We start from the raw sequence: 13323 nt of genomic DNA, 5'->3' as shown, positions 1-13323 counted from the left end.
GTGTGTAACATCTCAATTTCAAATCTGTAAAGGAAGGTTTATCTGTTTAAATGGCCACAACTACAGAAATTTTCAAGGTCATCACTTCCTTACACTGCAGGAATAAGATATTGGAACCATCTTACTAACTATTGCAAAAAATAGCCAAAAGTGTCCATGAATCCAGGTTAACTGCAAAATGGGAATGGAAGGATGGGGTGTAAGCTACATATAGCTTGTTTAATAAGCAACTGTCCTCTAGCAAAGTATGGAGTCATGAGGAGAGAATCTTAGGGAGAAGAGGTGGGTAGAAAGAAGAATTCTGGTTGCAAGGTTTGGGACCAAGAGAGGTGAGTTTGTTTGTGTGTATTTAGCCAGGTGGTGTGGTACAGCTAAAGAATAGACAAAATGGTCAAGATTCAAAAAAGGAGAAATTGAGGGCTGGGAGAAAGAGGAACTGGATGATCAGAATTGCAGATAAGTATCTGGACCACTGGGAGTCCAGGAGAAAAGATGCTGCTGGGTTCCATGTGGGAGAGATGGAAATGGAGGAGAAAGTGAGCACGGAGCAGGATCAGAGCTTAAAGGCAGTGGGAAAGTGGCCGAGATTTTGCTTAGCTTTTACTTTCAATGCCTGAAGCCAAAATACAAGACAGTTTCACTAAGAAAAGCAAGAAGTCAGACTGGCTGGTCACAGATGTATTTGCTACCAAACCACAAATTGTCGGGAACATTGTGGAGCATCACACAGCACATTGCCTGGCTTCTGTAAGCATTCTGGCAACCCCTGAGAAGGTGGAAAATACGTGACTCCAAATGGAATGCGTGCTGAGACCGGGCAGGGGCAGAAAGACCGAGTTTAGGGGGTGTCTGTCCAAATGAGCACAGTCTTATATGGACGTCCTCCCTCTGGCACCAGGCTCAGCACAGACTGGAGGGAAGGAAGGGGTAATGGGAGAGGTTACCGTAGGTGTTTCGTGCCCAAACTATTGGTGTGGGGGGAATCTAGAGACGAGAAAGCATCTGTCTCAAAATAGAAGTGGAGATATTCTGATCATCTACAAATTACTCCTGAGAAGTGGACAGTTTCTTCGCTGGACACATGCACAGCAATGCTCAGCCTCATCCAGCCGGCAGCAAAGGATGCCTCTCTCACCTTAGCAGGACATCTCAAGGGCCCCATTCATTCATCTACATGGCAAGTGGGGAAAATGCTGTATTTTTAAAGGCAGTATAGTTATAGTTATCTTGGGAGTAGCAGGGGAGAGAGGAATGCAGAGAGCGAAAACATCCATTAGATCTGAATTTACTCTGACAATTTTACAAGCCCCTTTCCTGAAAGTTCCCCTGGGCCTGACTGTTGGCGGAGACTTGGGAAGGTGTCATCCGCCCAGTCTCTCTTAGGTTGAGAGAATGGTTTAAAACATTTATTTGCCAGGCAGGTGTATGAAACATGGTGATGTAAACTTGTATTAGCAAATCTTAATTTTTGAGGCTAGGATTTTGGTGGATAATAAATTTATTTTAAAAACCTGGTCTAGGTTCTTTCTACTTAAAGGTGATGTTTTACCCTCTGATGTTTCTTGCTTTGCCTCTCCTATGTATGAAATTTGAGACCCATTTTTATTTTTAACTTTTTTCACTAAAAAAAAAATAGTAAACTGCACCATTGTGCAGTTTTCTGCTGTGCAGCAAAGTGACCCAGTCATACATATACATATATATTCCTTTCTTATATTATAAGATATACATATACACATAATATATATTCCCTTTCTTACTTTACCTTCCTCCATGGTCTATTCCAATATATTGCATATAGTTTCCTGTGCTGAACAGTAGAACATCATTGCTTATTTATTCTAAATGCAATGTTTTGTGTCTTCTAATCCCAAACTCCCAGGAGACTCACTTTTAAAAGTGAGTAAATGAGAGTAAAACTGAAAGCAAAAGGTTCCTTCCTGTGTGTAAAATGAAGTGTTTTATGCTATAAGCTTTGTTTGTTTCCTTTGTTCTAAGAAAAATCTAATTTTAGGAAACTTCAATTTAAAAAGTACTTGAGAAACAAAAGAGGACTTTTTTTCTTTTGCTTTTTAGGGCCGTACCAGTGGTTCTCAGGCTAATGGTCTAATCCAAGCCACAGCTGGTGGCCTTCGCCACAGCCACGGCCATGCCAGATCCGAGCCGCATCTATGACCTAACCACAGCTCACAGCAACACCAGATTCTTAACCCACTGAGAGAGGCCAGGGATTGAACCCACGTCCTCAGGGTTCCTAGTTGGATTTGTTTCCGCTGTGCCACAACAGGAACTCCAAGAGGAAACTTTTTAAACAAATTGCAATCTACTAGAGACTCAGACTGCTGGAGACAGAAAAAGAGACTTCAGAGTTCCTGTCCTGGCGCAGTGGAAATGAATCCGACTAGGAACCATGAGGTTGCCGGGTGGATCCCTGGCCTCGCTCAGTGGGTTAAGGATCCGGCATTGCCCTGAGCAGTGTTGGTTGTAGACACTGCTCAGATCTGGCATTCCTGTGCCTCTGGCTTAGGCTGGCAGCTGTAGCTCTGATTAGACCGTTAGCCTGGGAACCTCCATATGCCGTGGGTGAGGCCCTAAAAAGACAAGAAAAAAAAAAAAAAAGAAAAAAAAAAAAGAAAAAGAAACTTGGTATAATTTTTAAAAAAAATGAATTAGATAAGAATTGAGAGAGAAGATGGTTATGAGACAATGGTTCACCTAATTATTTTTTAAATCAGGGAATTAACTCATGTAATGGTATGACTGCTCAATTCAAATGCACACTCAACCCTCTACCGAAAGAAAAAAAAGATTTAAAATCTTAACTGCTTCTCTGATAGAGAAGGTGTCCCTTTTCATAGCTAATCACGTGGCACGTTGACTAAAGGTGGACTTGGCTTTGAGTTTGGAGAAAAGTCTCTGTTTGTCTTCACCCTGGAATGAGCACTTGAGCTTCTGGGGAAGGAAGGATGTAGTGGGAGTAGTGGGAGGAGCCCGCAAAGTGACCAGAGGCCAGGGCTCCAGGTGTCCTAGGACAGCCAGCAAAAAGCTGGGGGTCCTTCTTCCCCAAAATAATGCTCACATTTTCTAAGAGCACTGATTTAAAAAAGATGTATTCATTATTAGAGAAGACTTAAGAAATGAGGTGGCTATAGTTAATTCAGGTAATATTGAAATCATTATAAAATAAATCTATTTAACAAAAAATGGAATATCCAAATGACAATACAACTATTTTAGAGGGAAATACTAACTTCTAACACAAATAACCAGAGATCCCACTTTATACTCTCCTTTATTTCCACTCCACACTTATCTTGGTTGTGATAGAAAATAAAGCCTAAATTTGAAATATTCACAACTCAACCCTGTTTATTTCCAAAGAAGGGAAGAGCTTTTGTTTTCAGTGATGGACCTTTGTTGTTATGATCAGGGTGGAGGAGCAGAACTGAAGATGATGACAGAGTATTGAATCACTGTGCATAAGAAAGGAAATAGAGCTGCTGCTGTTGTGGAGACAGTGAGGGGAGAATATCCAGGGGGAGGGAGAGGTAAGCTAAGAATTAAGTTACTATGTATCGGTACATCCTGTGTGTACAGCTCTGTGCTGTGAGCTGCAAACAAAAGTGCTTTCCAAGCAAAATCCTGGAATCAGTACAGGTTGGGTCTAATTTTCCATACATTCAAGTTATTTATACATGTACCCTCATTCATCAATTCTTGGTGTACTCTGAGAAATGCATGTAAAGCAGATGGTACCAGCTCATGGGAGGGGGTGCATAAATATAGAGCATGGCTTTCTCAAGCTTCTCTGGGATGGGGGGGGGGCCTTGCTTCAGTGGAAACTTTGATTTTGTTTGGATTTCCCAGCTGTGTGACCTTGGGCTGGTCAATGTTTCTCTATAGCTTAATCACTAAAATGAAGGCGTATTTAACGCACTTAAGGACCAGTGGGCTGGATCAGGGCATCTGTTCAGGTCTCTTTTAATTCCAAGATATTGTAGCTTTAGAAAGAATTAGCACTGAATCATGTTTTGCTAGCATAGGTCTTTCAAGGACACAGACTTGGATGGAAATCTTTTTTTTGCAACATATACCAGAGGGTGATGCCAGGCATGCAACTTAATATTCCTCATTTTCTGTTTCCTATTTTGTAAAGTGAGACTCTCTCTTAAGGTTGTTACAGGGATAAAGTCAGATCACATTTGTAAAGCACTTAGCACATTCCACGGTCCATGGACATCTCTGGAAAAATGGCAGATATAAAACCCACCACATCCATGACCACAATCATAGAACTTGAAATTATAATGGTATAAATGTGCATGGTTTGTTTGTTGGGAGATTTTGTGTATGTGTGTGTATGTGTCTTTTTGCCATTTCTTGGGCCACTCCCGTGGCATATGGAGGTTCCCAGGCTAGGAGTCTAATCAGAGCTGCAGCCACCAGCCCACGCCAGAGCCATAGCAATGCAGGATCCGAGCCGAGTCTGCAACCTACACCACAGCTCACAGCAACGCTGGATCCTTAACCCGCTGAGCAAGGGCAGGGACCGAACCTGCAACCTCATGGTTCCTAGTCGGATTCGTTAACCACTGCGCCACAACGGGAACTCCTGGGGGATTTTTGATTACTGTTTCAATCTCCTCACTAGTAATTGGTCTATGCAGATTCTGTTCATTGATGGATGAATGGATAAATAAGGTGGGGTGTACATACATAATGGTATAATACTCAGCCATGAGAAATAATGACATTGGGCCATGTATGACAACAGGGATGGACTTAGAGAGCATTATGTTAAGTGAAATAAGTCAGATGGAGAAAGTCAAGGACTGTATGATTTCACTCATATGAGGAGTCTCAAAAGACAAAACAAACAAAATAAAACCAAAACAAACTCATAGATACAGCGATTACATTAGTGATTGCTAGAGGGGAAGGGAGTGGGGGGGTGGGTCAAATGGGTGAAGGGGGTCAACCATATGGAGATGGATGGTAACTAGACATATGTTGTCAACCACTCTGCAGTGTATACAGATGTTGCATTATATAATAATTATATGAATTAAAATTTATAATTAAATTAAAAATTGCATAATAAAAATACTTTTTTTTTCCAGACCAAAAATAAACCTAAAGAGAATACCCAGATCCAGGCATTTCAGCTTAACAAGTTTGTTGTAATGTGTGAAATTAAGCTCGGAAAACTGTTTATCGTTCACAATGTAATGACTTGTTTTTTTATACAGATGATGGGGATGCATTTGCACAGACTTGTTAATTTTCTTTCTGTTTGAAATATAAAAATGTGATTGCAAATTCATAGCAAAAACAATACAAAATGTTGAGCAACCTTATAAAATATAAAGTGGACTGTTAGACACTTCTTTAATCTGCATATTGGAAAGCTTTTTCTTCCACCTTTTGGAAGTGGGTAAATACATAGATACGTGTGTTTTCTCCTGTTTCATGTACTACTGGTCTGTTTTTCATGTACTAATGGTCTATTCAGGAAAGCCTCTTCCTGCCCCTTCTTTGTGGTTAGAGAAGAGAGTTGCCAGAAGTTAGCAAGTGCCAGGACCCAAAGCAAAGACCAGGTGGTCTTGTTAGTAATCACTTGGTATCTAAACATGAGGACATTTCCAGCTGGTTCAGACCTTGGGAAAATGTTAAAGTGGATCAAGTTCATGTTTGGGTCCCTTCTATTTCCTATTTCCTTGCCTGGTCCCTGCCTATCAGAGTATGAAGTAAAATGATTGGTTTCCTTGATGATACTATTTAAGTCATCAGTAAAGTAGGTGATGATGAGGACTTAGGATTCAATTCTTCCAGGAGATTGTTTTGTAACTTTTAATTTTGCACTAGTTGAGACTCACAAGAAGTTGCAGGTATAGTATAAGAGGGCTCATCCACCCTTCATCCTGCTTCCCTAAGACTACTGTCTTATATGACCATAGGACATTATAACAATTAAAAAAATTAACATTGGCACAATATAGCTAACTAAACTACAGGCAGAGGCATTTTTTTTTTTTATTTTGTTGGCTGCATCCATGGCATATGGCAGTTTCCAGGCCAGGGATTGAATCTGAGCCACAGCTGTGCCCTATGCCACAACTGTGGCAACACTAAATCCTTAACCCACAGTGCCATAGTGGGAATAACAGAGGAATTTTTTTTTTAAAAGTAAAAAATTCTCAAGACTAGGAGTTCCCTGGTGGCTCAGTGGGTTAAGGATCCAGAGTTGTCACTGTAGTGGCTTGGGGTGCTGCGGTGGTGAGGTGTGAGGTTTCACTGACCTGGGAACCTCTACATGCCACAGGTGTGACCAAAAATAGAAATAAAAAATAAAAGAAAAATGTTTTAAAAAATTCTCAAGACTAGAAGGAAATCTTTCCTAAATTTTAATGTTGCCTATCTCTGTGTTCACCTAGATTTTTGCCCTTGTCTCATGATTTGGTCAGCTTAAGTAAATTTCTCTCTTCACTCTAACCCTTCAGAGCAGGATCATGCTCTGGTCACCCTTTAGTCTTGCCTATTAAAGTAACCGGCATTCAATAAATAGTTTTGGAAAAATGGTGACTAATAATTGCTTAAGTCCATTAAGTGCTTTCTGTTTTCAAACCCTGTTGTATACATTATCTCTGCTGAGAACATTCATGGTCTAGGAGAGCGTAGACCATGAAAGCATTCAAATCTTGGCATTTGTTAGCCTCAGTCCTGTGACAAGGTACTGAATGTCCTTGGTCTTGCCTTTCCCACGTGCTTAATTGTATTAACTTAATTTAGTTGTTGTGAAGATTCAAGGAGGTAATTTATGTGATAAAGAACCAAACAAAGGGGTTCTGGGAGGTAGACAGGGTAACAGATTTTATTGCCATTTTACAAGCTAAGGCTCAGAGGTAAGTCACTGTTGAAAGTTATAGAGCTAGTACAGGGTAGTGTTGTCAAGTGCCTTAAATCTTCCATGATAACACACTGCCTTTCCCAGGCAACAGGAAGGTGGATTAAAAAACAAACTACCAACAGCCACCACGAGGTAGTTACAGAGATTTAACACGTTGCCTTTATGTGGTTGGCTTCTTTTGCTCTATGCACAGGAAGTCCTCTTTTTGGTGAGGCTGGGTGATGAGATAAACTAACAGGTCAGTCATGGCTGTAGGTTGTTCCTTTGGGGCCCCAGTCAAATATTCCTCCATCCTACCTACCCTGTGGACAGCATTTAGTCAGGAGTCTCACTTGCCCAACTCTTCCCCTGTAAGGCATAGAAAGATGGAGAGGTGGGGTTCCTGAGTACTCAGAGTACATTATCACATTTTTTAAAAAAGTTCAAAGGTGAATTTAAAAAGTTGGAGGGTTTTGACATGATCGCATTCATTGCTATACTCTAGTCTCTGCTCATGAACATACATTTTTAGTGACAAAAGAGAACATGTAAACAGAGAACTTTTTTTTTTACTAAACACAGAATATTTTTACCTAAACGACCGGTCACACATTAGTCAAAATGCTTCTCAACCTGCCCTGAATACCTTTCACATTACCCTGCATCCCTCATATGAGAATCCTACTTGGAAGTATCCCTTTGGCTTATTCACAATCTGCTCACATCATGGAAATGGAAGAGGAGATGGCAAAATATGTTATGGATTTGTGAGGCTGTCAGCTGCAAATGTCAACAACACTTGGATTATATTAGAAACATTCAGTTTTTGGTGGTGGTGTGCAATTTGACTTTTACCCTCTAGTTAAAAAAAATTGGAAATGTCAGCAATAAGATTAGAGATGGACAAAGCTGAGAACTAGACTGTTTCTCCAGGATTCAGAGTCATTTCCTTGGTTTCCTGCTATCTCCCAGCATTGACTGTTAAAATGAGGTGAACTACAGGTCAGGAGGGCAGGAGATAAAGAATAAAAAATACTTTGGGGTGCAGTATATACCATCAAATTTGGGAGATTTAGGACTGAAATTTACTTTGAGACATTCCTCAAGAGAATGTCTTACTGTAAAGAAACTTCTGCAGACTTTTAAGAGACAAGACATGTAAGCATGCTTGTGAAGTCTAAATTTGCTAAAGCTTCATAGTTACCAGCATGTACCCGGAAAGTTTTCTTTCTTGATTTGCTTTGACTTCCTCATGACATATTACCCAAGAAACAAACACATTGTATTTCTATTTACCTATAAATTTAATATAATTTTAAAAAGTTTGAATGCAGAACAACTATTTCCTTTGATTATGAAATAGATTTTCTGAGAAATAAATGCTGGTACCCAGAGAGGAAGCAAAGACTGTCAGGACAGCAAAAGTAAAATGTTCATTTGGGCTCCTCGTGTATCTGTGGTTTTCACTGCTTTTTTAACCTTGTTTTTCTTTCAAGAAATAGTGTGAAAGCTTGCTAAATAAAAAAGGAGTTTTCTGAATGCAACTCTACTGAAGAGGCACACCTATGATATAAATCACAAAGGGCTAACATAAAGAAGCATTACAACAGCACAGGAACAGGAACAAATGCACAGATGTCCCCAGGATGTCATTGAGCACATTCCTTGAACCCAATCTCTTTAAGGACCACTCTCTCAAAATATTATATCATGGCTTAGGAAACAATTGTTAATATCAATTAGACCAACTGGTTGTTGGGAGGCATAGGTTTACATGGCATGTTAGCCTTGCTAAACTATGGAACTTGACAATATATTCCAGTTTTAATATAAATACCAGAAATGTATTCAGAAGAATAATTCTGATGTGAGATGACAGTTTTATCAGACAGAACACTGGTGCCTTAGAAGCATACATGTCAGTAATCAACATTTGTACTTTAGATTATTTCATTAAAATCCTAAGGTAGACAAAATGAAATGCTGAGCATACTTACAATAGTTTCCAAAAATCAAGATGTAGATGAAGACGGGACCAGATGTCATTTCCTTCTCTTGGAGAAACTGATTAATGAAAGTGAATATAATTTGGTCCTGGTTTCCGAGTCGCATCAGCTCACGGTGGTTGTGTGCTATTTCTGTCTGCAATCTTAGCAGCCACAAAGCAGCCGTCCCTCCTTCCTTTCTCCTTGCCTCTCCCTCTCCCTTTCCATTCCCTCTTTTTAATTTCTTCCTTTCTCTCTCCCAGAATCTCTCCCTCCCACTCGCCTTCTCTTAAGGTCTAAATATCCTTCTTTACACACACACACACACACACACACACACACACACAGACACACACAGACACACACACACACACACACACCACGCACACCCCCACAAACAGACAGAGCTGAGCAGGGACGAAAAGTTTCAGAGAACACACAGGCTCTTTTCGTTGACTCTCAACATTGTAGTTCCATGCTCTGCGCCAGTCTACAAAGGAGGGTGTGTATGAACACTGACAAATGTCTGAACTGATCAAAGTCACGCAGGGAGAAAGAAATCGAGCTCAGAGATACATCACAAGCAATTCCCCCCCCGCCCCCCGGCCAACCTGGGACTAAGAAAAGAACAGAGCTAACAGGGCAAAATGCCTGGGTGAGATGAACTATCAGGCAAGAACTAAAGGGTAAAACCAGCAACCTTTTATGAGATGTCTGAGTTCAGGCATTTGAGGCATAGGATGTTGTTCAAAGAACAATCTAAAAGACTGAAAAACAAATCTTACATTTTCTCAAACTGGTGAGTTTTACTACGGTGTCGACCATGCTGTGTCACTGGCTGTGGAGTAAAGCCTTCCTCGGTTTGAGTCACAGTCTGATACTTTTTTGCAGAGTTACTGATTCTTGGCTGAGCTTTGCCTCTTGGGAGGAAAATATCTTTCCATCTAGGTAGCTGTGATGAGCAGCCCAGAGTATACTGAATGCCTGGCGTAGGTCATACTATATCAGAAGTGATTTCTAAGTGGCAGCCTTTCACAGGATGATGCCTTTTATTATTTTTAGCGCTGGGGAAAAAGGCATGTAAATGCAAAGGACATTTGCATGGAATGCATTTTCTTTTTTATTTTAATTTTTTATTGAGATAGTGTTGGTTTACAATATTGTATTTGTGTCAGGTATACAGCACACTGACTTAATTATACATATATCTATATATTCTTCTTCAAGTTCTTTTCCATTCTGGGTTATTGCAAGATATTGAAAACAGTTTCCTGTGCTATACAGTAGGTCCTTGTTGATTATCTATTTTAAATATAGCAATGTATATCCATTAATCCCAAACTCCTAATTTATCCTACCTTTTCCCTCCCTTTCCCCTTTGGTAACTGTAAATTTATTTTCCATGTCTGTGAATCTTCTTCTGTTTCGTAAATAAGTTCACCTGTATCATCTTTTTTAGATTCCACATATAAGCAATATCATATGATATATGTCTTTGTCTGACTTACTGTGTGTGATAGTCTCCAGGTCCATCTGTGTTGCTGCAAATGGCATCAGGAATGCATTTTCTTTAAACTGGGCTCTATCATTCTTATTTTGCAACTTGATTATTGCTAGAACAAATGCATAGCATTTTGACATGAGAAATTTGTTTGTGAGGTTAATGTCTCCTAACCACTCTATATGTAGAATCTATTTAAATTATGTGACTATATCATTGACTCCGACATAAGAAGCCTATTTCTAAATGGTGGCTAAAAGATTTTACTAACACTACTTTTCTTTTCTTTTTTCCTATGGAAGTAATTCATATCACAAAGGAAAAATAAGACATATGAATCTTCAAAATTTCTTATTCATTTAGCGCATTTATTTAAGGAACACACCTTTTTTTCTGGTAGAAATATTTATGGTCAACTGAATTCGAATGCTCATTTAATGTTCATCAAGTGTTCCTTAAATGTTTATTGTTTATAATACTACTTGAAATGTTTTAAGTGGATAATAATTTTCTTAAATTTATTTTAGAAATACAGTTTTCTGGAGGATGCTGTCAGACCTCTCAAGGATGTACCAATGAGAAGTTTCTCAACAGTGAAGCTTAGCAACTTGCTTTGGGAGGCACCTGGCATAAAGTAAGCTGTTAATACAGAGGTTTTCTTTCTCTTTTTTCTTTTCTTCCCCCCCCCTTTTTTTAGGGCCCCAGGTGTGGCACATGGAAGTTCCCAGGCTAGGGGTCAAATCGGAGCTGTAGCTGCCGGCCTATGCCACCGCCACAGCAGTGCTGGATCTCTGACCCAGCAAGCAAGGCCAGGGATTGAACCCTAATCCTCATGGAAACTAGTCGGATTCGTTTCTGCTGAGCGCCACAATGGCTCCCAATACTGAGGATGTCAAAATAATCTTGATGTTAGTTTGCCAGCTTTGAATATTTTGCCTGAGCTGTTATCAAAGACATACACAGTTGACTAAAACCAGGAAGTACTATTTAATCACATATACATGTAATGCATTTTTTAAAAAACTGTTTTGGCTGCAATGTGCAGCAGTTTGATATGGGATCTCAGTTCCCAGACCAGGGACTGAACTCTGGCCATGGTGGTAATAGGGCTGTATCCTAACCACTAGACTCCCTTATGCAATATATTTTTAATCTGAAATGATTACTGCAAAACTTCAAAATAATATCTCATTTCACTAAGGCTATACTAAATTTTGCTAAAATAGCTATTTACCTGGTGGAACAATTTTAGACATTTAATTTTTCAGGATACCTCTTCTTTCTATTTTTGGCAAAGACAGTGAATCTGCAGTATTTATTTGCTTGATACAGGCATGTTGGGGTGGGCGTGGGGGGGGGAACCAAGAGTGTACCGGAGTATTCCTATTGTGCATTGCAGCAGGCACTGATTTTTATCTAATTTAATTGCGAAGTGCTGTCTTTGTTTAGCAGCACCCCTGGCCTCTACCCACTAGATGTCGATAGCATGCTCTAGATGCAACAATTAAAAATGTCTGCAGACATTGACAAATGTCCCCTGGGGAGTAAACTTGCTCCTGATTGAAAAGAAGTGCATTGCAGCAAAAGACTTTCTGAAACAATGTTTAAGTATTGATTTTTTACCAGACAATTAAAATAGAATTCTTCTTATCTACATTAAAAGTGTTTTTTCCTTTTCTTGTTTTGTGGTTTTGAAGATATACATAAAAGAGTTTTGAAAACAAACAGATGTTGTACCTGACTTGCCATCCCTTTTTGCCCATGTTTTCCATTATCGACCTGCACGGTGGACCACATGGACTCTGTGATGTGACTGTCTGTTTGGCTGAGGACTTCTGGGTTTTCACCCCATATTTGTTCCTGACACAGGCTTATAAAGGCTAACACATTTCTTATCTTGAAACCTCCTCTTCAAACCTTACTGTGGCTCTCTGAATAACAAAATAACAATCTAGCAAGGAGAGCATTATTAACCTGTATGCACCATGTAGATTCAAATTTCTAACCTTGTGTTTTTTTTTTTTTATCCCACTACCATCGAAATACACTACAACATTTTTCAGCATCATATTTTAAAGTTAGACGATGACACTAAGGGCTTTTGTCCATGCTTCTAAACCTATTTTCCACCATCTTTTTCGGCAGTAGAAACAATCATTTTTGTTAAATGTCTGTTTGACTGTAGACCTGGGAAAGTCCTAATGAAAGAGTTTGGTCAAATCTAAATCAGGGCCTCACCATGTAGAGATATTCAGATAATAGTAAGCCAACTCATACATTAAGAATAGTGCATTGAAGAGCTAAAATGCCTACTGTCACATTGTTCATCCTATGGATCCATCTGTAATCGACAGCTATCAATCAGGCAACACTAAAGATGCTTATCATCGCTAAACCACAGCAAAGGACAATTTTAGCTATCACTGTTTAGTATTAATTAAACAATTCTGGAATGAAATGACTTCTAGGGAATGATATGAAGCAAAATGTGCAACTGGGACAGAGTGATGAATAGGTATAGGTATTTCAAAAGACATTTTGTCCAAAATCTAAACAATTTTGCTCTGGATGGAGGTAATCTGAAGCTATCATGTTATTTTAGCAGAAAATCAACAATTAAGTGGTAGACCAACTCCTGTGGTGTGGATTCCTGTGTTGTCTTTGAGGGACATAATAGGGTCCTAGCAGAAATAAATGATTTCTGCAAAACCGAAAGCAAAAGCATGGAGAAGAGGAGGACAGAATTAACAAGCACAACACTATCTATCTATCTATCTATCTATCTATCTATCTATCTATCTATTTATCTATCATCTATCCATCTGCCTATCTATCATTTACCCGGTATCTGTCTAATCTATCTAGCTAATCTATTATCTATCATGTATGTAATCTATCTAGCTAATCTATTATCTATTTAATCTATTATCCATTATGTATTATGTATCTAA

The 13323-nt window shown here is 39.3% G+C and overlaps 1 protein-coding gene across 15 annotated transcripts in view; it reads right to left on the bottom strand.

The window, feature by feature from the left end:
- The window catches only part of RXFP1 (relaxin/insulin like family peptide receptor 1), a 129868-nt gene extending 120441 nt beyond the window's left edge, over positions 1-9427 (bottom strand). For 7 of the 15 annotated variants that reach the window (XM_021101298.1, XM_003356934.4, XM_013978691.2 and 4 more), the window contains exon 1: positions 8884-9303. In XM_021101298.1, coding sequence (XP_020956957.1) covers positions 8884-8998 — 115 coding nt within the window. In that variant the 5' untranslated portion in view covers positions 8999-9303. Of the gene's footprint in view, positions 1-8883 lie in introns of all 15 variants that reach the window. The other 8 variants (XM_021101295.1, XM_005666664.3, XM_021101292.1 and 5 more) reach the window with 4 other exon arrangements.

This window comes from Sus scrofa, chromosome 8 (assembly GCF_000003025.6).
Source record: "Sus scrofa isolate TJ Tabasco breed Duroc chromosome 8, Sscrofa11.1, whole genome shotgun sequence".
In the NCBI taxonomy this organism is placed as follows: Eukaryota; Metazoa; Chordata; class Mammalia; order Artiodactyla; family Suidae; genus Sus; species Sus scrofa.
This window is presented reverse-complemented; position numbering and strand designations above follow the sequence as displayed.